This window comes from Poeciliopsis prolifica, unplaced genomic scaffold, assembly GCF_027474105.1.
Source record: "Poeciliopsis prolifica strain line A6 unplaced genomic scaffold, Auburn_PproV2 SCAFFOLD014, whole genome shotgun sequence".
Taxonomy (NCBI): domain Eukaryota; kingdom Metazoa; phylum Chordata; class Actinopteri; order Cyprinodontiformes; family Poeciliidae; genus Poeciliopsis; species Poeciliopsis prolifica.
The window spans coordinates 4,659,541-4,683,950 of NW_026562389.1; the positions used below are offsets into that span (position 1 = coordinate 4,659,541).

The following is a 24,410-nucleotide window of genomic DNA, read 5'->3' on the forward strand; positions in this document are numbered from 1 at the left end:
TGCAAAATTTAAAAAAAAGAAAAGAAAAAAAAGAGGTAGGAATCAAAATTTAGGTCTTAAGAGACCCCGTTATTAAAACTAATAGCAGGTTCTTATGATGATGGTAAGCAAACTGCACAAAAAACCTTTAAAACCTAAGTCAAGCAGCTGGGGGAATGTACAGAAACATCTGGAGCTGGAGGCCATATTCATGGGTGGTGCAGAATACCAGAAGTAAAAATATGTGGGACTTGAAGATCCAGACTGATAGGCACCTCATGTCTAGCCAACTGATCATATGTGATAGTTGACTCAGACAAAAAGACAAATGATATCATTTAGACCAATGACATCCAAAAATCAGTTCTTTTTTGGCAGTTCTGTATTAGTAAAATGTTTCCTTGGTTTCATGGTCATATTCAACTGATAGGGTCAATAGAGGCTGTTGAAGAACTTGGTAAGGTGCTGCAGTTAATTTAGCCGTTTGTGTTATCATTTGGTGCAGCAGTAAGTCTAAATCATCAAGGACTGGAGACGGACAACAGACTACCAAGATGATGTGCAAAATGCCAACACGTTCAGACCCAGATATATTACTGAACAAAATTCATGAAGAAGCAACAGGCAGATAGACTTTAAAATGTAACTGTTTCTTCCAGTTTATTTCAATCTAGTGACAGCAATGCTTCACGTTTCATTTTCTTCATAAAAAACTTCTGACATATTTGCACAAACCTGAAAGTAACCATATTACAAGTATCAGTTTTACTGCCTTCCTGGAAAAAGAACACATTCTGAAATGGTTCAACACTGGATGTTGTCTTTTCCTCATCTCATACAATAGATTAATTAAACCCAACATTCAACAAAATCAAATTTAAATGCTGAGAATACTACTCTCATCTGGTTTGATTACCATATTGCTAACCGTCAATCCAATGGCGCATTATTGTAACATTTTCATTGTCTAAACAACAAACTAAAATATTAATGTAGTACAATAATAAAAATCAAAACCACACACATTCAGGATGAACAAACAAAATGCAACAGACTATCCACATTAAGTGGCTCATGTACGTTTATAACTCCTTTTTTGGTTTACCAAAAACAAAATCTAAAAATGAATCTACAGTTGACATGATTTAAAACCCTAAAAATAAAGCAAAAGCACTTTCATGAGGCAGGAAGGTGAAGTGTTATAAATAAATATTAAGTCCAGAATGTGAAGATCATTTCAATTTAAGCTGGGGAAAATATCCAACTCTTATAATTAAAATTCTTTTCACATTTACTCTTTTTTTTAGGGTCATGAGTAAGTGGAAAACAAACATCGTTTAATCCATGTTGGCAGGATTGCTGTCGATTTCCTTCACTCGCTGCGATCTTTCGGCTCTCTGTATCTGTACTGGATGTATTCAAAGATGTCTCTCTCACTGTCCACCAACAGAGGCTCTCCCGCCATTCCTGCAATCAATCCAATCAGCAAAATCACTTTTGGCTGAAGTTACAAAGTGAAACGGGAATTCATTTAGTTGCAGCTGACAGAGACTCACCAGTGACACCAAGTGGCCTGATGGTGTACTCGTTCAGAGTGAAGCCCTTCTCCAGAGCATGAGTCCTCATGTTCTTATTAAAGATGTCACTTCCAGTGAAATACAGAACTCCACAGTAGTACTGGTCCTTGGGAATTAACCTGGCAAAAATCAAGAAGAATGATTGGATTTAAAAAGAATTTAACTGCAGATTTCAGTTCTAAATAGAAGCTCAAAATAGTTTCTCAAAATATGTCAAAGACAAAGCCAGTGTGTTAAAGACTAAATAACCATTTCCCCTGGTTATTTAGTCTTAATAACCAGACTAAATAACCTGTGTACAATAACTTTGTACACAGGTATTGTACACAGATTTAATCACATTCATATTCGCGCCAATATATGTTTAAATCCGCAGAAAGCAGCTTTGTTGTCCATCACTGGTGTTTGCAGCTGCCTCTTGTACATCAGATGTATGAGTGTACCAGAAATGCATGAATACAAAGGTTTGCTTTGTTTTATGTAAACAAAACAAAAAAAGGTGACTACTTGAGTTAAATTTTGTAACAAGTTCAAATCTAATTAATTAATTGAAATGAATTTCTGACCCTAGTCTAAACAGGTTTCTGAAGACTTCCTGAATGGCCTCCCCAAATCATTAATGTCATTGCTACAAATCATGTGCGGTTTCTCTGCAACTTGTGAAACGAGATTTGGCCTAATAGGGTTGTGGTGTATATATTTGAGCTAGAGATTGGAATTTAGATCTTGTGTAGATTGTAGAAATCCCAGAATGAGTTTTAACTTTAATCCAACCTGAATGCCTTGTTATAAGACCAAAATCACTCTGATGTTCATGTTTATATGCTTCTGACCAGAAATATATCAGATAAATATTCTAAGAGTATTTGACTGAAAAAAAAAGTTTACCTAATATCAATGCGCCTGTGAAGATGTTCTTCCTCGTCATCATCAGTGTCCTGCAGCTGGCAGACTCCCTAAAATACAGAGGAAGTACATTATGGGAACAGTCATGCGCTAAAGGGGATGGGTGGAATTACAACACAAACTTCATTACCAGTCACATTAAGATAGCAGCAGCTATGTGCATTTAGGAAAACAAACACCAGAGGCCTCACCATGAACTTGGTGTCTCCTTTGGACAGAGTGTCGGTCACAAACCCAATGGACTCCAAATGATCGACCACAGCATGAAGAAGCTTTGGCTGGAAACAGAGAAAGTTCAATTAGTTAAAAAAACGATCCACTTCTTCTTACCAACATAGCTGAACATTCCTTTATTTACTTTAAGCGAGCAACAGTATATGTTTAGGTTTTACCTGCTTCTCTGTTTGAGAAGTGTAATTTGGGTGAGTCAATAAAATATCAATATCACCACTCGATGCTGCACCTGAAAATTAGAAATATTATTTTAAAAAGATGAGCTACTCTTAAAAATTAAAGACTGAATATCAGTTTGATGAAAGTACCTCTCCTATAGCTTCCACAGATTGTTCCAATATATTCTGGACCAATTTTCTTTAATTCCCCCAGAATAAGAACCTTAATAAAAAAAAAACAAAAGATTACAGTTAAAAAAATTGCAAATAAAATTATTTTAAAAAGTCATCAGAAATTATCAACAGCATAATCACCTCCATCTTTTCCATTTCAGCTCTTGGGATCCTTTTCTCAAATTCTTCAAAGTACCTAAATGCACCATAAAATATAAATACTATATGATCTATCAAAAGACAACTGAAATAAAATAGAAATAATAAACCTAAAGCATTTTCAGACAAACTTACTTGAGTCCAATCTTTTGGTGGTGATTTAGCTTGTGCTCTACCTTCTTCAAATCTAAAAGGAACATAAAATATAAAAACAGCACTTTAATGTTCCCTGCAAGTTATTCAAAACCTTTCAACACAAAGAGATCTGTAAATTAGTTCTAACATTATTTTGTTGAGTTTAATTATTAAAGATAATAAGTAAACGTTATGTGATCAACGGTAAGTGTGGTACAAACCATCCAGTGTCTTCACCCCCTCTTCAAAAAACTTCCTAGCAGCAGCAGGCCTGAAGGTCAAGACACATAGAATTTTGTTCTAACAAAGGAATATAATTTAATGCACAATAAAAATCAAAAGCAGCAACAACTGAGTTGGTCCCATTTGGTAATATTACCAACATACCCGATTCCAGTGACTCTGGTGAGGAAATTTATGGAAGAGCTGGTGTCGTCATTTCTGATCTAGATGAAAATAAATCAGATTAATCAGTCTGTGTAGTAAAATTTACTTCTTAAGGCAATGTTTTTTTTTTTTTACAGGAAGAGCAGGAAGCACTTAACTCTACTGGTGGAGTTCTGTTACTTCATGACAAAGTAAAATATAAAGCTGAACACACATTTTCTGTTTAGGTCCTTGACATATGCATTCCCTATCACTTCTGCCATAAAGTTAAAATAAAATACAGAGTGGAAGGAGTTGTGTATTTCCTAACACCTGGACTCACCTTTTCAAGTTTTCTAAGTTTTCCAGTTTGCAAGAACTCATCGATCTTTTCAGCTATTTTAGCACCAACTCCATCCTGTTGAAAGGTGAACGTAAACATATCAGGGTGTTAAAAATTTATTTACACAAGCTTTTGAAAAGCAGCACAAACACACTAACAGCTACTCTGACAAATAGCTTATGCTATAAGAATGCTTAAATCTAAAGGCAGTACACATATCTCATCTGTGGACAGATTAATATTAAGACATTAAGGTCAACATAAAACCACAATTGCACATACGAATTTGAATATAATGTAAAAAAAAAGAGTTACCCATTTAAACATAGTAATAAAGAAATATCTTCATAATTTACCTTGTCATCACTAGAGTTTTGCTTCCATTATTCACTTTTTAAATGTTCGCAGTGTTAAAAACAACACAGAAAACAGATTTAGGACATACCAGTTTCTTCGCCTCTTCTCCACTTTTAATCTTGTTAGGATACTTAGCAATAGTGGATGCTGCTTTCCTATCCACAGTACAGAATAAAAACATTATCGAATGGCTAAAAGAAGTATTTATAAAGAAACTTTCAAGTTTTAGTAATATGATATGAACAAGCAAGCTAGCTTACTTGCTTGCTAGCTTAATCTAGTGCCATAAAGTATACAATAAATGTATAATTTTGTCATTATAAAAGTATTTAAAAAAAATATTGTCAGAGTATTCTCTAAATATCTGACCGGAAGTGAGTGAAAGATGAAGCAGAAATAAAACCTTTGGAGCAGATAAATTAAGTCTATCCCAAATAACCACTGAATATGTGGCTTTTACTCGTATCTGCAAATAAAAGCAAAGGTTTTTAGGAACTCACCTGTATGCATTGTACTTATGTATTGCCCTGTTGACATTTTTCTCGTAGTTAGCCAGTTCTGTAACCAGAAGCACGTCCCATTTAATTTTAGAACCACATTGAACGGAAGTAGGGATTTAAATTACAGCCTCTAAAGAAAACTATATTGCAAAGAAACTCCCATGCTTAAAAACAAACAAAAGAAATGTCCACGAAAGCAATTTTATCAGCGAATTACTCTTTTAAAGTGATATGAAGGCAGTTTAAATAGTAACAACACTGCAACTGTCAGGCTAGCTAACTGCTGGCTGAAACGTAACGTCACGTACCGACAAGAAAGTCAGTTATTCCCTCGTTTAGGGACTCCTGTGGAGCTTTCCTCTTGCTCATTGTAAAATCCGAAAACTGCGAGATGTCCTGTGAAAGTCCGGTGACAATATTATCCCGCAGGAGCGAGTACCGCTCTGTGTTTCTAGTTAGCGCCTTGCTAACACTTCAGCCAGCACTCACGCTGAACAATGACCCGAACTACGTAGAGGGGGTTGGAAATGCGTAACACGTCATTAATAACCCCCACGCGACGGAACACTTCCACTTTTCTTATTTAAAATCAAATATCACAATTTTTTATTTCTGACGTTATTTTATAATTGGAAAATACAAAATATTACGTTTGTTTTTGTAAAACAAACGTTTTTGCTTCAAAACAACGGATTAGTACAATGTCTAAAATGTAATATCTCCAGTTGCAGTCAGTTTTTCAGTGAATCTTAAGAGGCCTCTGACTGAAGACGGTTGCTGTATGACAGTCTCATGAGTTTCATAAAATGTTAACAGTTCAATATCCAGCAGCAGAAAGGATAATGACAATAATATGTCCTGGATGACACATTAAGTAGTTAGCAAGCACTGTTAATCCACCTACTTTGCTTTAGCCCCTCCTCCTTAAATCTCTGTCTTGCCATGGTTAGACCAAGGATAGAATATTTGATCAATGACAGAAACTTTTTAAACATCCTCCTTCTTTCTCTGCTTTTTGGTCCTGCTCTACATCCAAAAAGCCTCTTTTTAAACTGGGATTTGTGGGTCATAATCAGCTGCTCCCAGTTGTTAAAACAATACCTTGTCTCAATTACACATCATAACAATTGTATGAAAGTAAAACATTAAGAGTACATGTCTTTCCACCTGCAGAGCATTCAAAACCAGAGAAAATAATTGTCCAGAAAAGCAATACCCCAATTTAAAATATTATGAACAAAAGTCTATACAAACCAAATCAGAACTAACACAAAGCTATTCCAACATGCTGCCGCCATGAGCAACGCAATTCTAGACTTTTATATCAACAGGAACCTGTTCATCACTTTTTGAGGTGACTGTATGAGAAGTACTTTAGGAAAACATTTTAACCGCATTTTTTGTTTTCACTACCGGTTTTCTGATGAGAAAGTACATTTAATAAAACATGGAATGACATGGCATGATCGCAATTAGCAACAACATAAGTCTAATCACAGAAAATATTTTTGTTTTTTATTTCAACTTTACAGGACATTTATAGGGAGCTTTTACAAGTTTACAATTATGTTAGAATGCCAGGTTTTGAAATTAAAGCATAAACCCAGAAATAAATAAGTTTAAAACTTTTTGCACATACAGTGTAACATAATCTCAGTGTAATTCAAGATAAAAACAAAACTAACAAATAATTAATTCTAAAATTAAAGATGATTCAATGAAGTGTTAGTTTGCCTATGCACTGAGGTTGCTGCAAAAATCATTAATAGTCTTTCTAACATTCATTGAATTCGCAGAATAAGTGTCACTTAATGCTGGAGAAAAGTTTTTAAATTATTTATTGTTCGGCTTAATATTTTTGAAAACCTAGGATTTTCGCAGATATGTGTACAATTTTGTGAGACACAGTAGCTCCTAACTCATACACAAGCCAAAGCATGTCATTTAAGAACGAGAAATATTGTGATGTTATCTTAGAGTTACTGATATTAAGCAAATGTAGCAATTTAACATGATAAATTATGTAAAATATATTTTTAACAAAATCCCTCCACAGCAATAAAGTAATCATGTTTTTTTTTTATAAAAGTCAGCTTCTTTACATTAAATAAATTGTAAAAACAAAATGGCAGATTTGCAGGGGAATTTCCTCTTCTTTTAAAGACCTTCTGGCGTGTTAGGAATCAACTTTAACATAAACTCTATCCCTGGAGAAAATCTTAATGGCCTCTTCAATCTCAGAGAGTTTACAGTCAAGCTGAGCCCGACGTGTGCGAACGCTCAGACCATCAGACCTTAGCGGGAAGGTGAGCAGCTCCGACACCAATGAGCCATGAGCTGAGAGAAAAAGAAACAATAAAAATAACAACTTCTCCATGTGAACATTTGTCTACCGGCAGATTTACCCATCCAAAGGAGACCTACTGTCTTTCAGGGACTTCAGTGTCTCCTGTCTCTCACTGTCAGGCAACATCATGTGACCAGGTGGGATCCTAGGATCAGGTGCATTCCTCTTCCTCTCCTCCTCCTCTTTTTGCCACTGTTTCTTTCTTTCCTCAAGACTGCATTAAGTGGTAGTGAGACAATAAAGAAAGGTTTTGGGTCAGTTTCTCCCTTTTATATCAACATATCTATCTAGTTCATCTCTTAATCTCTCCATACTTCCATTTATTTTTTGACTTATTTCTATAATATTAATTCACAACAAAGATAATCTCAAGGCTCATTACAAAATAAACAGTTGAAATTTATAGCAAGAAATAATTAATCCATCAATGAGTTTTAACACAGAACAGAAAACTCAATTTTCACTGCCAGTTGGTAAGAAATTTACCATCCAAGGATGCTCAGTAGACAAAGCATGAAGTGACATTGGAAAAAAACAAATCATAGAAACATTCCCCAAATTTAATTTACAGTATATTTTATTTTTATAATTGGTTACAATTTTATATTATGTTGTGAAAATTTTGTAGTATACCTCATTTGCATTCATTCTGGTTCTAATCAAAATTTAGGAAAGTTAATCCTCCAGATAACTTGCCTACATAATTCTGAGCAACCCTAAAAATGGTAGAACCAAGTTTTCTTACAAGTTTTCTTATAATAATAATAAAAGCACATGTTAGTGGATCCCAAAAGATACTAACAGGTGCTTTGGTTTTGTACAAAAATAAGTTGGACCTGAAATGAACAGCGCTTCAAAGAAAGGGTGAAATGAGTCGTGCCGTAAAGAGAAAGCAATTCATGTAAAAGATATCTGAAAACATTTTATTTAAAACATTTTAATGGTCATAAGGTGAAATATTGCTAAATAATTACATACATACAAACTTATTAGAGGTTATTTGAGATTAAGTTATAAATAAAGTAAAATTTGATGTTAAAATACTCACTATTGAGGTACTTGGCCCTTCACTGCGCTCGGAACAGGCTTATCCCTGAGGTTTGTCAGTGACTGAGACCGACGAAGGGCAGCTTTTCTTGCAGCCCGCGCATTATATTTCACAAAGTCTATGGTCTGACCTTGCACCTGAAAGCATAATTTTAAAAGCAGACATAAATCTACGCTGCCTTTACAACTACTTTTCCTTCGTGAATTATTTTCACAGAATTTTTTTTAATGATTGGCATAAAACAAATACATTGGAAGCAAGACATTTAAACAAATGATCAACTCTATGATTGCATTATAATATACAAAAGCATAATTTTTTTTAGATCCAACCATTAAGTTCAGGTCCTGTGTGGAACTGGAGGAGGCTGGGCGCTGGAAAGTCACAGGCGAAGGTTTTGGTGGAGTGGAGGAGCCACCTCTAGAATGGGCCTTTAAAAACGTTTGACACTGAGGTTTAACAGGTAGGTGAGAAACCTGAGTGAAATAAACACAAGGTTAAAACATGAGGAAATATAAAATGTTCAAACTTCTGTTAGAAGTAGATCTTGTTCTCGCCTCTAACTTAGCCATCACCCTGGAAGGGACGTTCTGGTATTTTGAGGAGGTCCACAGAGCTTTGACTGGGACAGGACCGGCATGAATTCTCTCAGTTTCTTGCTCTTTGCAGCGTCTCTGTATCTCCCGGAGTCGACGCACATTATCCTTACTAAAGTCATGTACTTTCTGCTCTACAAGGAGAAGCAACAACATTTATCCTAATTACATTACAATAGACAAAAAATGTATGTTTAAATCCACAGTTTTTCATCATTAAAACACCAAAAATTGATAAATATAAAAACTACATTAGTTGCTGAAACTTACTCTGTTTGGGAACAGGAGTTATGGATAACCCCTCTAGTCTTAGTAAGTCTCCCACAACTCCTTTCTGTCCACGTTCCAGAATATAAGTGGCATTAGGGCTCACACGGGGCCTGCGGGACGGTGAGCAAGCGGTGTAGCTTTCTGGGTACAACACCGTATCTGGAGTAAGAGGACCCAGTTGAAGGGCCAAGCTCCCTCTCTGGTGTCCTTCTAAACAACCACGAGCTGGAAGAGAAAAAAAAATAGTTTTAATGCCATTATGTACTTGTTACAAAAGGTTTTCTATTCAATAGACACTAAGTCCTCTTTTAATGTTTTTTAAACATTCCATATTACTGCATCTTGTAAACTATTAATCCTGCTAGAAGCTTGTTTGTTTACATTTTGTTAATTTAAACCACAAACTTTCATCAGTTTTTCAGACTAACACAGAACATGAAGTATTTTTGTAAAGTGAAGGGAAAATGATGCACAGTTTTCTACATTTTTCATGCAGAAAAATCTGAAAGATGTAGGGTGTGTTCTGCCCTCTTTACTCGTATACCTCTAAATGAAATCCAAAGCAGCCAGTTGTCAAATGTTTAGTGTTAAAAAACAAAACATGCATCATCTCTCTCCCAATTCACAGTTGAAGACAACTTGATGTTGATCAATAACCTAATCCCAACAAAGTATATTGAAGTATATTGCTAAGTGTTGTGATGAGTCATCCTTCATTCCGACCATGGCAATTTTAAAATCATGTCTTTGTTTAACACAAGTCCTACTGAACATAACTATTAGATGGCATCTTACCCGAAGCAGGTCGTTTGTAGTACTGAGGGAGCAGGGAAGGATCTGGGGGGATTGGCCCAGATATTGTGGAAGGTCCCTCACACATCTGAAAATGAAGAAGCTGCTGAGAAGATATATCAGATATAAACGGTTTCAAATGAGAAACAATCAAAATTGAAAACACAAAAGTACGACTACCAACAGTTATTTTATCAGTATGATTTAAAATAACTTTACTACAAACTGTACAATCGAAATGAAATTATCTGTGTGTTTATTTGCTTCAGCTATTACCAAAGTAGTTACAAATTTGAGATATAGACCAAATCTCACAATAGACGACAAAACTGCATTTTTCCTTTCACATACTAAGAGGTAAAAACATAAATAAAACAAAATAAAAATAACAAAAACATTTGCGTATGAATGTTGCTGTATAAATACTGTTTTCAACGGCTATTAAACGCCAACCACAGCTATTGTTTGCTGTAGTATTTTTGAAGGAAGCTAATCACCACACACTGTCGTCGACTGAACTCCGTATGGATTAAGAGGAGCAGAGACGGATTCTGACGTCCCACAAAACCTGCAAGCGGTCAAACTACATTAAATAAAAGCTTACCTTTTAAATTTGAGTCGTTGTTTATCGGCGAATGGTTTCGTTCACGCGCGCCGATGACGCTTAAATACTTGTTGGCGAATTCTTCACCATGGCAACGGAGCACGCGCAAACAGATCGAGACTGAAGGGCAATGACCGCAGGGAATACAGATATTAGCCGACACCTCGGTAAACAAAGCATGAAAACTCACTGTAGAGCAATTAAAAAGTGTAAAACTGGCCTTGTTACTTGCTCGCTTAATGATTATCTACCCGTGGAGCGGAATGATACGTACTTCTGCTGTAATCTCATTGAGGAGAGGAGCGCTTTAATCCTGAGTACTGTCTTTCAGGCGCTGCAAGGAAGGTTTGCAAAATGAGAGCATGTTAAAACTGATGAGATCTAAACAAATAATTACAATAATGTAAAAATGAATATTACATCAAAGAACAAAGATATTAGAGCAAGACTTTTATGTTTTGTTACTTGTAGAATGGAGTCTGTGACCTGTAATGAAGAATTTATGAAAGTGTAACAGTAGTTCTGTGTCTGAGAATGCAAAAAAATTTACTATTTATTCATATAAATAGTAAATATGCAGATTTGCGCCATTTGTTTGGGATCATTTGGAGCAGAACTATAAGTATAGCATTGTTTTTAAAGCAGGACTCAAAGAATATAATTAGTGTACTTGCACTTAAGAAGGGATCTAACTGTTGTGTTGTGTTTGTGAAAGATTTTTAAAAAAATCTACAATTACAAAACTTCACAATTCAACTTCACAATTACGAGGCACAAATACGTTTGCACCAATAATACTTCCATTGAACATTCACATGCTGGTTGCATATTATTGTTTGAAACAATAAACTTTTGTGCATTTGGAAATTATACTCAAAAAATGTTTGTGGCTGTCTATAATTCTCTTTCCAATATCTTGACATAATTTGTTTTTCCCAAGATCCCACACAAGGAAACTGTATTCTTTAGTTCTTGTTTTAAAATAAACCTACAATTAGCTCCAATTTGGGGCTTTGTGAAAGTGTTTAAAACCACAATAATCTCAGTGTATATGATCTTCTTACATTGATTAAAATGATTTAAAATGATCCAAAATAATTCTTTCTCGTGATTATTGCATTCAGGAAGTAGAAATAACCAGAGGTGGGCAGAGTACCATAAATTGTGTCGAAGTAAAAATACTTATACTTCAACATATTTTTACTCAAGTAAAAGTAAAAAGCAGCTGTCAAAGAAATTACTCAAGTAAGAATACAAAATTATTCGGTAAGTCTACTCAAATACTGAGTAACTGACCAAATTATCATTAATATTTCAAAATTATATAATCATATGGACCAAAATATAAAGTTAAGTGGAAATTTTTGAATTTTAAGAACCAAAATGACAATAATTCATGTAAGTAACAAAAAATAACAAAATCAGGGATAACAATGGGTGGGTAATCAAAACTGAACAAAAACAAACATTTAGTTTGATTTAATGTCAAACATTGGAAAAAAAAGTTCATATGTCAGTTTTTCAGTGTATGTAAATGCCTGCTTTCAACTGTATGCACAATTACAGCCCGTGACCTATACCGCAAGCATTTTTCAGGAGTTTGTATTGCAGACATCAATTAATCAAGCAGTACTAAAATATAATTTGTGGAATAAGAAGAGTGGAAAACATACATATTATCTCATAGTACAGTACAAATTATGTCACATCAGTTAGAATGTCATATATTATACCAGAAATGAATCAGCGACCCTTACAAATGGCCGCTGTATTGGAGAGGTCCAATGTTTATTCCCACTTATAACAGTGCAGCCACTAACCAATGACAGCCCCGCCCTCAACGGGAGGCTCGACTGCGCATGCTCACGGAGTGTCTGTTGGTGCTCTCTCCTTCACTCAGCTACACTGAGCAACGGTGCGAAAGTCTACACACTCCGTTGTAAATTTAAGGTAAGATACAAGAACTTTACAAAAGCTGTAGCTTCTTAAACTTGTCGGGGTGCCTGTTTCTCAGCGTAATCTGTAGTTGTTGACAAAGGTGCCTTGACTGTGAGTGAGAAACGAGTCCCAGAGGGGGGAGTGGGGGACACCGCAGACGCGTTACCAGGTTTTGATACTAGTTTAGGCCTGTGTTTGTTGTAATCAGTTGTAATAAATGCATAAAAATCACTGCAAGCGACAAAATGTTTCAAACACGCTTGTCAAAAAGTGTTTTTATAAGTTTACACATTTTATTAGTTGCATTAATTCGCACCTAGATGCGCTCAAAAATAATAACTGGTGAATAGGTAATGTAGAAGTATTGACTACATATTTTAAAGGGTATTTATAAAATGTCTGTTTCAGTGCACACGGCATACAAGAGATCCCAGTAGGAGACATCATCCCCCTGTGGTGAACATGGTCCCCTGAGGGTCAAAACGACAGGATGTCATACATCTTAAGAAAATTTAGTCATATGGAGTTGGTGAAGAAGCACAAAAACTAGCAAAACAAAGACTTTTATCTATCTGCTACTTAATTAAAAGCCTGCTAAAGGATTTTACTATGTCTGTATATTGCAAATTGCTTCTAAAAATAATGACATATACATTTAACAGTTTTTATGTAAATTTATGCTGTTATTTTTTTTATGTCGCTATCCAAAGTTCTGAAGTCAGGCTTCAGTTCTCTGTCTATTTCAGATAAAATTAACTATTAGAGATGCAACAATCAGGCTTTTTCTGGCCAGTACCGACTTTTGTTTTGTTAGTTGACTTTGGTTTCTTTGAAACCCCTTTTCCCAATTTTGACAAATCCAGATTACTTTAAGTCCAAGGACTATTACATAAACATAAAAACAATCCTCCAGGTTCTAGGAAAGAGACAGATGCGCCAGGAGGTTTTCTGAAACCAGAGAGATCTTGCATGATGTTATTAAATTAAGATATGGGGTAGGGCAGAGAGGCAAATGTTCAATGTTAATCAGAATTATTAAATCAAAGGTTGCAACACCAGTATTTTTAAGATTTTTGGAGCAAAGCATGTATTTTGATGCAATTATGTTGAATTGATCAGTGATCAGAGAAAGGAGACATGTCCATAAATGGATAAAAAAAATTAACCCAGTACTTTTTTTATTGAATTAGACTATCAGCAAACCTCTAACACATTTTTTCTCCTTTTTAGCTGTTTAAGGTCTGCAGGAAAAATATTGGAAACGATGAGAAATATTGGAAACGGTTGCTAGATCTCCAACAGCCATCAAATGAAATCGGTTCCTAACTTGTGACAGCCAAGTTGTTCAGTTCAGTATGGTACAATTTCATAGTTTTGGTGAATTTTATAATTAGCAACACTCCTCTAGGATTTATTTTAACATTCAACCTGCTGATCAGAGCTGATTGAGGTTAATTTTTCTGTCTCCTTAATGCTGATAAAAGGTGATGCTGTGACTATTATTGAGGCCACAGGTAAACACAGAAGGGATGTTTTCACTGCACACAGAAAAATAATAGTCAAGCCAAACACATCCATGTTATGTGGATCCTAAGCTGCTCCACATAACATGGAGCAGCTTAGGCTCAACCTATAATGTGTTTGAGGGACATCTTTGCTGTACTTGGCCTTATCTCTCTGTCTCAGACACAAACACACATTCCTTCAGTATATGCCAAACCACACACTACCTTGGTTATTTAGAGATTAGGCTGGTGTTGAGTAACTGCTCTTTTTACACATTTTAGATTGTTTTTCCCCCGTCTCTCTCCCTCAGCAGATGTTGAATAGGTCACTTATTTCCTTAAAATCAGACTAATAGTTGCATTTTACCCAAGAGCAACAAATGCCTTTTTGGATAAATTTTCTTAGGTTTCAAAGCAACATGTGTCAAAATAAATAGTCTGCTCCCTACAAATAATGTCAACAACCACCATTTTGTGTTTGTGTCACCTTATCTGTCCTTTTGACCTTTCAGTTAATTCTGGGTTGTCAGGTTGTTGCCTAATGAAAGTGACACTGGGAATGACAGGGCCACATTTGCCTGCATCCACAGAGTGGAGGTATAATAGAGATAAACACGTTTATTTTATATGGCTTTATTTTGATAGGTTGATGTTAGATGAGGACACATGTTGACTGCCAGGTCACGTGTTGCAGTGTCATGTTTACTGCGGCTAAACTTAGTGGCCAGACAGAGAAATGAAGGCCGTGAGGAGAAGGGGGGCAGAGATGGACAGTGTGGGAGGAGGAGTGTCTGTCGGCTGAAATGACAATGACTGACAACGGGTTGCATGCTGTCAGCAAGTATGCAGGTCAGCTTGCACATACTGAGGTAGCTGAGGGAGAAATTGGGAGCAACTCAGAAGCCACAAAGCTTTCTGACTCACATCGAAAGAGAATAATGTAACAGTGACCCTGACACCTGAATGATGGGACTGGAGCAAAAACATGACAGAAAGCTTTTTGCATCAGTTTAAATTAAGGTATATACTTTGGTAGAGCCCTATACAATTCATTTATTTTTTTCTGACCTTATTTTATTTCCTTACTAATTAAATTTGATTTTTATTAAATATTTTCAGTTATTAAGATGGAAGAAAAAAAATTGTTTACAGGGAAAATAAGTTATGTTTGAAAGAATATGAAAAGTGACCAAAATAAACATTTTGCATGTTTTTATACTTCTTTTTGGGTCACCTCTGCTCCTAATCTAAATAGTTGTGGTCCAACATTGATGAAATGCTTTTTAAGGCCTGAATTATTGAATAGTTAAACCGATGACAGTAAATCTGACTATTTTAGTTTATAATATGAACATTTACAAAGCGTGAAAAATATTTCTACTCTTTTGTTCTATTAAAAAAATAGTTTGACTAAAGGACATTGCGTACCACAAACATCAGACAGTTGGTTAAATTTATTGTGGTGAAGCATTTCATTTATTTGTGTTTTAAAAACAAAATGCCCCTAAATGATCAGATCTGTTCTGAAGCTTCAAATGTCAACAGTTCACAAATTGATCACAGAAGCGCTGATCTATGCATCTTTAGTAAAAATACTTTACTCACTAGCTTAAACTCTCACTGCTGATTTGCCTTTGATGAAATATTAAAACATGCATGTCCTGTAACAACACTGAAATAGTAAAAAAAAGGCATAAATATGGAGATGTCCTTGTATTTATTTGGTTCTTGTGTGTTATATTAACTATCGAAGAGGATGGACTCCTTTTTGTTGCTTTGTAAAAAGCTACTAGTTTCAGGGTTTTTTTTTTTTACCAGATGATCAATGTGCTTAAATGCTCCAGAAGTGGAATATAGTTTATAAAGAACTGTGCAGAAAGCCCACATGCTATTCTGCTGACCTGTGCATATTGTTACCACAGTTGCCATGAAATATGCATGTATTCAGTCACTGTCCTGTGAGCTGAAGATGTCAGAACTGTGCAGAACTTCTCGCCTTTCTCCTGTTCCTGTTGGTGTTTCCCTCGTCTTGAGGAGACATGGAAGAGAAAGTGGGGATTGTGGTGCTGCAGGAGGAGAAGACAGAAACGGGTGTGCAGGCAGAAAACAAAGATGTCTGTGTGGCATGTGAGCACCACGCACCCAAGGGTCACGGTGAGTGGAGGGGGTGCATGGAGGGAGACAGAAGAAAAGTAATCATCAGGGTCTCTCGATCACTTTGGGGTGATGGCGCTGACTTTGGAGTCACTATTAAAGATTTTCCAGTTTCAGTTGGTCTGTTCCAGGCATTTGATTGGACTAGACCAGTTCCGTCTGGGATACATTGCCTGATGGGCAAAGTCCAACTCTTTTGCAGAAAAGATGATGGGTTTAAGGGTCAGGGCAGGGCAGGGGGCAAAGAAAACGATCAAGTCAAACATTAACCGAGCTTGACTGCGAGTGAAGGCAAAAAAAAAAACTACAAATGCTCGGTCAGAATCACCTTGCCAGAAATGTCTTCTTACCTCTCAAGGTCTTGCATGTATGCTAACTCAGGGGACCCTGATGACAGCGTGAAGCTGCAGCAGCACATAGCTGCTGACTGCAGAATTTAGCTTGTACTACTTAAGTTAGCTCTTCTGCATTCGCTTGGTCGTATGTCTTTGCACATCATACATATTACATCTCCTGCTCTGATGTGTTGCATAACGAAGGATTTTGTTTGTCATGCATTTCGTGAGTGGCAACAAGTTGTCCGTGGTTCTGCATGTCTCAGCAGGAGAAACAATTTCATTAGCTTAATAATGGCTGCTGGATTGTGATGGGATTGTTGCCAAAGAATCAATAGTTTCACATTGATGGGCTGGAGATGTCAGACACACAGAAAGAAACCGGCTGGATGGCGCATGCTGAATGTTTGCTCTGCTTTCTGTTGTTTGATGTATGAATACAAATGATATTTCCAGTGCTTCGTGTTCAGTTCAAACTATTTTGTTTTATTTCAGTCTCAGTTCGATGTGATTGGATTAATTATAGTCCACACATGAGGTGAGGCCTTTGCTAAGATGGGATGCTTGACTTCAGTCTGATTGATCTGCTCCAAATGTGTCATTGTCCTGTTATGACATTTAACTGTTTCCAGTTTAAGACCTTATAGTTCTAATTTTTTTTTTTAATAAAAGACTTACTTGAACGCGTACTTCAAATAAGTATGCATTTGAAAAATAAACATCCACACAAATGTAAAACCTGTTCATCTAATTCTTGGTGATACATTTTATTCAGTCTGTTTGTTGAGTAGTTTGTTTCACCATAAAAAGCAATAATATAAAAGTCAAAATCAATACCTCATGCTAATGATGACTATATGCAAACTAAATTATACTATAACAATATGTAGAATATATCTAATTTTCTTTTGGATTTGCTTCAAAGATCTGATTTATTTCAGTACTTAAAGTGGTTTTGGAAAGAACATGCTCAATGATTCCTATTTTTTTAGTCACATCTAATTTTGAACATTTTATGAAATGTCTTCTGGGCTTGTTGCTACATCTACTGATGTTTTTCCTTATGCTTCAAAGTATTATGATTTTTTTTTAAAGAAACAGCTTACTGTTTCTTAGAAAAAAGAAACAGTAAGCTGTTTTTTACTGTTTATTGAAAAGCTATTCAATTAATAGCTTTTCAAAATTTGCTGCTCAGAATTGCAAGAAAATACAACATTTGTCAGTAAAATGCTTCAAAAATGTTTTGAGATAATGGTAAAGTGGTGAGTGGATCAAGACCATTCTACAGATGAACTGGAGAGGAAAAACTTGGCTTTGTTGAGCAATGGCCTGGAGATGAAAAATTGAGTCATCAAGCCCAAAACTTAACTTCAAATGGAAACTAAACATGTGGAGCATTTTGGTTTAGAAACATTTCTAATCTGCCATTGTGCATTTTTCAGAAAATGCAGCTAAATGTCTATCTGCATGTTTGTGCTGTTAGTTAGAATTTAAATGTAGACTGGGTGTGTTTCCTCAGGAACAATGGTTGTCCCCCCGGTGTACTCAGACCTGGGAAAAGCTGCCAAAGATATCTTCAGCAAAGGCTTTGGTGAGTCACAGTACTGGATTAATGTGGACCTGCTCTGCATTAATGCAGGATTCTGTCTATCTGTCTAAATAATCTACTAATCAATTTTATTTTTATAGCACACTTCAGCAACAAGGCATTTCAAAGTGCTTTACATCATAAAAATACTAAGTAATTGAACAGACATTCAGTAATTGAAGAATTACATTTTGTCAAGTGCTGTCGTTATACATCAGATTGTTGATTGTTTCGTTGATTATGTTTCAAAAGAAACTCTAACCAGCTCGGTTTTTAGTTGAGATTTAAAGGAACTCAGTGTTTCGGCTGTTTTGCAGTTTTTTGGAAGTTTGTTCCAGATTTGTGGTGCATAGATGCTGAATGCTGCTTCTCAACCACAAACCTGTTTGGTTTTGGTTCTGGGATGCAGAGCAGACCAGAACTAGAAGGCCTGAGAGTCTGGAAGGTTGATACAGCAACAGCAGATCTTTAATGAATTGTGATGCTATGTCGTTCAGTGATCCATAAACTAACAACAGAATTTTAAAATCTATTCTCTGAGCTGATGGGAGCCAGTGTAGGGACTATAAAACTGGGTGATTTGCTCTAACTTCCTGGTTTCAGTCAGAACGCCAGCAGCAGCGTTCTGGATCAGCTGCAGCTGGAGTATTGATTTGTTAGCCAGACCTGTAAGACACTGTTGCATAAATCAATGCGATTAAAGATAAACGCATGGATGAGTTTCTCTAGATCTCGCTGAGACATTAGTCCTGTAATCCTGAAAATGTTCTTCAGGTGACAGAAGGCCGACTTTGTGACTGTCTTTATGTGACTGAAGCTTCAGGTCAGAGTCCATCACTACACCCAGTTTTGATCTCTAGTTTTCATCTCTGATTATTCAGGACTCATTTGCTCCATGTTACATATGTTTATTTATTCTGCAACTTTTAGAGCCACGCTGCAGCTACAAAATGTTATTTCTCCAGCATTTCCTTTATTTCTTGCTTTTCTTTGCCAGGCTATGGAGTTGTGAAGCTGGATATCAAGACCAAGTCTATGAATGGGGTTGTAAGTGGTTTTGTATTTATCTTTCAACCATTAGAGCTAAGCATTGAACTTATGCTCTCCCTGTCTTGGCCCTCATTTACTTAAAATATAATACACAGGATTTCTTCTTTCTTTTGTCTCTAAATTGCTGATATAAGATGTAAGTTTGATTTTAGACATTGTGTGTTTTCTTTTAAATCTGTTCTTTCCAAACCATGCAATGCTCTGCAAGAACATTCACATTTGTCACAATACAACCACAAACTTTTTTGTGCTTCATTGAGATTTTCTGTGATAGACCAACACAAATGAGTACAAAATTAAGAATGGGAGGAAAAGTAAATTGAAATCTGATGGGTGCAGTGCAGCGTAGTTAGTTTTTGCCAAACAGTAGCCTGTCACAATAATGCCACAAACATTTGACACGATACAGAGTGGTTAGTTTGAACTTTTATTTATTTGATAAAAGTCTAAAAACTGGTATTTTTTTCTATCTGAGCCTGATGATTAATATGCCGTGAAAGGCAGTCAGTTTTGTGTACAGAAACTTCATAATCCATTTTATTTTTTTATTTATTTTTTTGTTTGGTTATCTTTGATATTTAAAATATCTTCCAGATACAGTGTTAAATATTTCTTTTGAATGAAAATGTATTGATCTTTGAGTTATCATTGTATTAGATGAAAAGAATTATGAACCATATGCTGCTTTTCTTTTATTTCCCAAGTTTGTAATAATCATTTTTTACCTTGTAATTACTTCATGGAAGTAAAATAATAAAAAAGTGCTTTAATTTTCTACATCCTATTTTATCAAAGTATATTTTGATTAAATATCATATAGAACACATCAAAGTTAAAACACATCAAAGTTTGTGCTCATTAAGTGAAAGAACAACTTTAAGCTTCACAGGCATGTAAAGAAACATGCTTTATGTATGTTTCTTCAAACTGTTGCTCTCATTAACTTTTTCCATCTCCATTTTTCTGCTTCTTCTTTGGACTCTTCTGTTAGATGGTAAGACAAGAAGGTCTGTGTGTGTTTCCTCAGACTTGATGAGTATCAGCAGAAGTAGCGCAGATTAGCCAGTGTGTGCACAGCAGTTTTCTTTCCAGCAATTATGGTCTGAGTAGCTGGGTTTCTATTACAAATGTATGCAAAACTTTCTTGATATTCTGCTAATGTGGAAAAAACTAATTTTCACAGTTGCAGTGTCTCCGTTAAATAAGAAACGCAACTAAAATCACACGTAAATAAATTTGTTAATGCAATAACCCTTTAAAAAACATGGTGTGCCATCATTCTGCTTCCACTTCCTGTCGTCCTCTTTGTCTTTTCCTCCAGCAGTGATGCGCAAAACGTTTTTCCATTGGAGTTCTGTGAGATATAATAATTTTGATTCAGCTAGCTCAAATACATTCTATTGACTAATGTTTCCATTAAGTGCGTTACTTTCATAATTTTAATTTGCACCATTAAATAGTCACTGGAAACGCAGACACAGCTGCAGCAGTAGCAAACCGTGTTCCTTCTTAAGTCCACCAGCCTCTCTCTCAGTCCTGCCTTCACTTTTCCTCACCAGTGTTTCTCCAGCTGCCAGTTTTCCTTTTTTACATAATGGGCCATGTACTCTGGACATGGCCCATGGTTTCCCACAGCTGCTTATTTTCTCCTTGTTTACTGTCTCACGCCTCTGTATCAGTCTACTAATCTGTGATTTTTTTTCCCTTTCTCATTTCATTTCCCCTCTTTGTCCCTGCAGGAATTTATCACCTCTGGCAACAGCAACACAGACACAGGGAAGTCAGGAGCCCACCTGGAGTCGAAGTACAATGTGAACAAGCTGGGTCTCAGTTTCAACCAGAAATGGACCTCAGACAACACTTTAACCATGGACGTCACCATGGAGGACCAGGTTGAGCTCAACGTTGTTTTGTGAAACCGCTGCACTCAGAAGTTGAAAGAATAAGCTCACTGGTTGTCTCTTGTGTCTTCAGCTGGTTAAAGGACTAAAGCTCGGATTGGACACATTGTTTGTTCCCAGCACTGGGTAACAACAATATTTTTCATGGCAAAACTACAAAGTTAAATTCAGCTTTACACTTATGCTGACCTGCTGTCTGTTTAGCAAGAAGAGTGGCAAAGTGAAGAGCGGATACAAGCGGAACCACATGAACCTGGGTTGTGACCTGGACTTTGTCAGCGCCGGTCCCACCATCCACGCTGCCGCTGTGATGGGCTTCAACAGCTGGATCGGCGGCTACCAGATGGCCTATGAGATCGCCAGGTCTAAAACGACTAAATACAATTTCGCCTTTGGATACCAGGGCCCTGACTTTGAGGCACACACCCATTTGTGAGTAAGGGTGGGCGATGTAGACTTAGAATTTCACAGCGATATTTTGTAGTACTGTTGTAATTTTGATTTCCAAAATTATCTATTAGTTTCTTTTACGTGACTGTTTGGTTGTGATTGCATGCCACAGCATTCATAGCATCACAAACACAAATGCCGTTTGTGAATTAGGCTTCTTAATTAAAGAAGTGAGACTTAGATAAACAAACTGCACACAGTGGCTACGTTTAAAATGTACCGATACTGTATGGATGAAAAGATAGTAAAGAAAATAATTATTTTGCAGAGCTAATACTGTGAAACTGTATTCTAAACACAGTTAGAGCAGGTTACATATAAACTAAAAGATGTGCATCAAAACACACTCAAAGCTCCATCTGATGTTACTTTAGCACCACTACACATTAAATCTGGTAGACAGTAGGTGAAGCTGCCAAGCCTGTGATTAATAACCAAAATAGCTTTCCATACCTCCTGCTTTCAGGTGATAATTCACATGGGTTTTGATTGTTTCTTTTAGTGCTTTAAAAAATGGCTTTAAAAGTCCTAAAATATAAATACAATGAATTAAGGACTGTACTCTGATGATTCAAAACTTGTTATTTATTATAATTAACACAAAATATTTTTAGCTTCAGTAAATTGTATTACTGAAATATGATCTAAGAAAAACTATTTACCCTAAATGTTTCTGATAAAGGAAAAAGTGGTTTCTGTAATAGAAACACTGTTTTATTTTTTGGTGTGTTTGCTCATACGTTGTGCTTGGGTCTTTTTTGTTTCAGTAATGACGGTACAGAGTTTGGGGCCTCCGTTTACCAGAAGGTGAACATGAACTTGGAGGCAGCAGTGAACCTGGCCTGGACAGTAGGAAGCAACAACACACGCTTTGGGATTGCAACCAAATACCAGCTGGACAACAACGCCTCCTTGTCTGTAAGAAATAACACATTCAGCATATTTTATTTACTGGAGTTAGAAATTGTTGGAGGGGGGCCGGGGCTAAGGTGATGTCATCAATTGAGCATGTGACGAGGGCTGGTCTGTGGTGAGACATAGGAAGTCTGACGAAGCTGTGATTTTGTATGTGGAAGTAGTTTGGCAATACTTCAGATATTTCAAACAAAATCCTAATCAATAATCATCAATATTGACTGATATAAAACATATTTTACATAAGAAATTAACACATTCAGCAGATTCTTATGAAAAAAAAAGTCAAATATAATAAAGGTTAGTATAGGTTCATGGAATATTATAATTTGTTTGCACAAAATGATTCTTGGAAAATGAGATCTTAGGTCAGTTTCACCAATTTTAAGCTCTTTCAGAATGAGCTGCTTTTGGGCGTCCTGTCACTTTAAATCCAAATAAGCTGCTGCTGGAACTCTGCCTGGGTTGCTAGGAGATGGATTGAGCTTTGCATTTCTGAAGCAGCTCATTTTCCAGACTCAAAAAACTTTAACTTATTGCAAAAAAGCAGCTGCTTGATTTTTTTTTTCTTCTTTTAAGCGCATGGACTTTTTCTGAAGTATTAGAGACCCAAATGGAAGCATAAAAATGAGAAAAATATGAATTTAAGAATACCACTAAATGCCTTGAATTGACTTTTTTCCCCCTTCTCTCAGGCAAAAGTCACCAATTCCGGTGTCGTTGGGCTTGGATACACACATACCCTCAGGCCAGGTTCGCCCTCTGACATTTTGAATGCTACTTTCAGCAGAAACAACTCAAAGTTACCTGAAACTCACTCCCGGTGCTCTCCCCATGCAGGAGTGAATCTCACCCTCTCTGCGATGATCGATGGGAAGAACATCAGCTCCGGCTTACACAAAGTCGGCATGGCGTTCGAGGTTGAGGCGTAAACCAGAGAACGGAAATGGGAAAGGAAAAAAAACAAAACAGCCCCAAATGTGACGACACTCAGCAACACGTGAACACATCACCCCTGAGTCCAACACACACACACACACACACACACACACACACACACACACACACACACACACACACACACACACACACACACACACACACACACACACACATGCACAGGTACACCCCCTTTGCCTTAACCCTGATAACCTCCAAGACCTACAGTACTGTAACTGTCACCCAGTCCTAATTTATTTTTACATTTTAGTATATCCATGACTTTCAACACAAACCTATTTTAATAGTATTTTATCAATATGCGGCAAAACAATAAAACAAAAGCGCACTTTTAACTTGAGCATTTGTGTTTCAGATAAGACGAGTTCTGAGGCATCTTTTCATTTTAACTGTCTGGTTGGTTTAGTTATGTTCAGCTGGATTATGGTAGGATTAACACAGGCTGCTTGTTTGGAGTGTTGTGGTTTTGTTCCATGATTTTAAGACTTTTGTGAAAGTTTGTACAAAACAAATGCAATAAAAACTGGAGAGAAAGATAAAACCTCCTTAGCCTGAGAAGCTGATTTTGATTCTTCCAGTAGCAAACTGTAAATCCTCAGCTGCCTAAATGTCTGTTTTTCAGAACTTATCTGGTTAAAAAAAAAACACAAGGGATTGATTGATATTTGGATTTCCGTGTCAACTCGTCCTGTCACGTTTCAGCCTTTGTCACATTTCACAACTGTGCTGTGGAAGTATTGTTAACATGTAGGACCTTAAAGTTATTTTATAGAATGAGTGAAATAAAGAATGTCAAACACCACAATCTTGTTGATGTGTAGTATTTTTATTATTAAGTCTTAGTTAATTTATCAGGCACAGAAGAAGTTGGTCAAGTCAGGGAAATCACCAAGGCTCCATCATTATCACGATCCACAAAGAGTTTTACAAAAACGTTTAAACTTACCTCGTGCAGACGCAAATGGACAACTTCAAGATGGACTTTAACGTTCAGCTGCTCACATTGGAAAGCTTTCTCAGTGAAAGTTTTATGGTCAAATGAGACAAAAATATTGAAAATGATTGCAGA

General features: G+C 36.3%; 3 protein-coding genes across 7 annotated transcripts; 1 reads left to right on the forward strand and 2 right to left on the reverse strand.

Annotated features, from left to right (window-relative positions):
* Positions 1-608: 608 nt before the first annotated feature.
* polb (polymerase (DNA directed), beta) lies at positions 609-5,390 on the reverse strand. The gene is made up of 14 exons (XM_055040009.1): positions 5,197-5,390; positions 4,889-4,946; positions 4,477-4,543; positions 4,032-4,106; positions 3,710-3,768; positions 3,544-3,593; positions 3,323-3,374; positions 3,170-3,224; positions 3,005-3,077; positions 2,855-2,925; positions 2,654-2,740; positions 2,445-2,512; positions 1,536-1,675; positions 609-1,446 (listed from the first exon to the last, which is right to left on the reverse strand). Exons 1-14 carry the CDS (start codon positions 5,255-5,257, stop codon positions 1,352-1,354), a joined length of 1,011 nt encoding a protein of 336 aa, XP_054895984.1. The 5' UTR covers positions 5,258-5,390; the 3' UTR covers positions 609-1,351.
* A 1,006-nt stretch (positions 5,391-6,396) lies between these two features.
* Positions 6,397-10,795, reverse strand: enkd1 (enkurin domain containing 1). Of its 4 annotated transcripts, none has more exons than XM_055039556.1 (8): positions 10,546-10,795; positions 9,945-10,047; positions 9,150-9,374; positions 8,859-9,013; positions 8,616-8,759; positions 8,284-8,420; positions 7,313-7,449; positions 6,397-7,225 (listed from the first exon to the last, which is right to left on the reverse strand). In XM_055039556.1, exons 2-8 carry the CDS (start codon positions 10,027-10,029, stop codon positions 7,065-7,067), a joined length of 1,044 nt encoding a protein of 347 aa, XP_054895531.1. In that variant the 5' UTR covers positions 10,030-10,047; positions 10,546-10,795; the 3' UTR covers positions 6,397-7,064. The 4 variants fall into 4 exon arrangements, with proteins under 4 accessions (XP_054895531.1, XP_054895530.1, XP_054895529.1 ...); XM_055039555.1 differs by having other exon boundaries at positions 6,399-7,225; positions 8,841-9,013; positions 9,945-10,029; positions 10,546-10,793; XM_055039554.1 differs by having other exon boundaries at positions 6,399-7,225; positions 8,841-9,013; positions 9,945-10,044; positions 10,546-10,793.
* A 1,604-nt stretch (positions 10,796-12,399) lies between these two features.
* On the forward strand, positions 12,400-24,146 carry vdac3 (voltage-dependent anion channel 3). 2 transcript variants are annotated; one of them, XM_055039826.1, is made up of 10 exons: positions 12,400-12,495; positions 16,026-16,142; positions 17,997-18,068; positions 19,063-19,112; positions 20,855-21,007; positions 21,090-21,142; positions 21,221-21,448; positions 22,234-22,384; positions 23,077-23,134; positions 23,222-24,146. In XM_055039826.1, exons 2-10 carry the CDS (start codon positions 16,028-16,030, stop codon positions 23,311-23,313), a joined length of 972 nt encoding a protein of 323 aa, XP_054895801.1. In that variant the 5' UTR covers positions 12,400-12,495; positions 16,026-16,027; the 3' UTR covers positions 23,314-24,146. The 2 variants fall into 2 exon arrangements, with proteins under 2 accessions (XP_054895801.1, XP_054895802.1); XM_055039827.1 differs by lacking the exon at positions 16,026-16,142.
* The last annotated feature ends 264 nt before the right edge of the window (positions 24,147-24,410 follow it).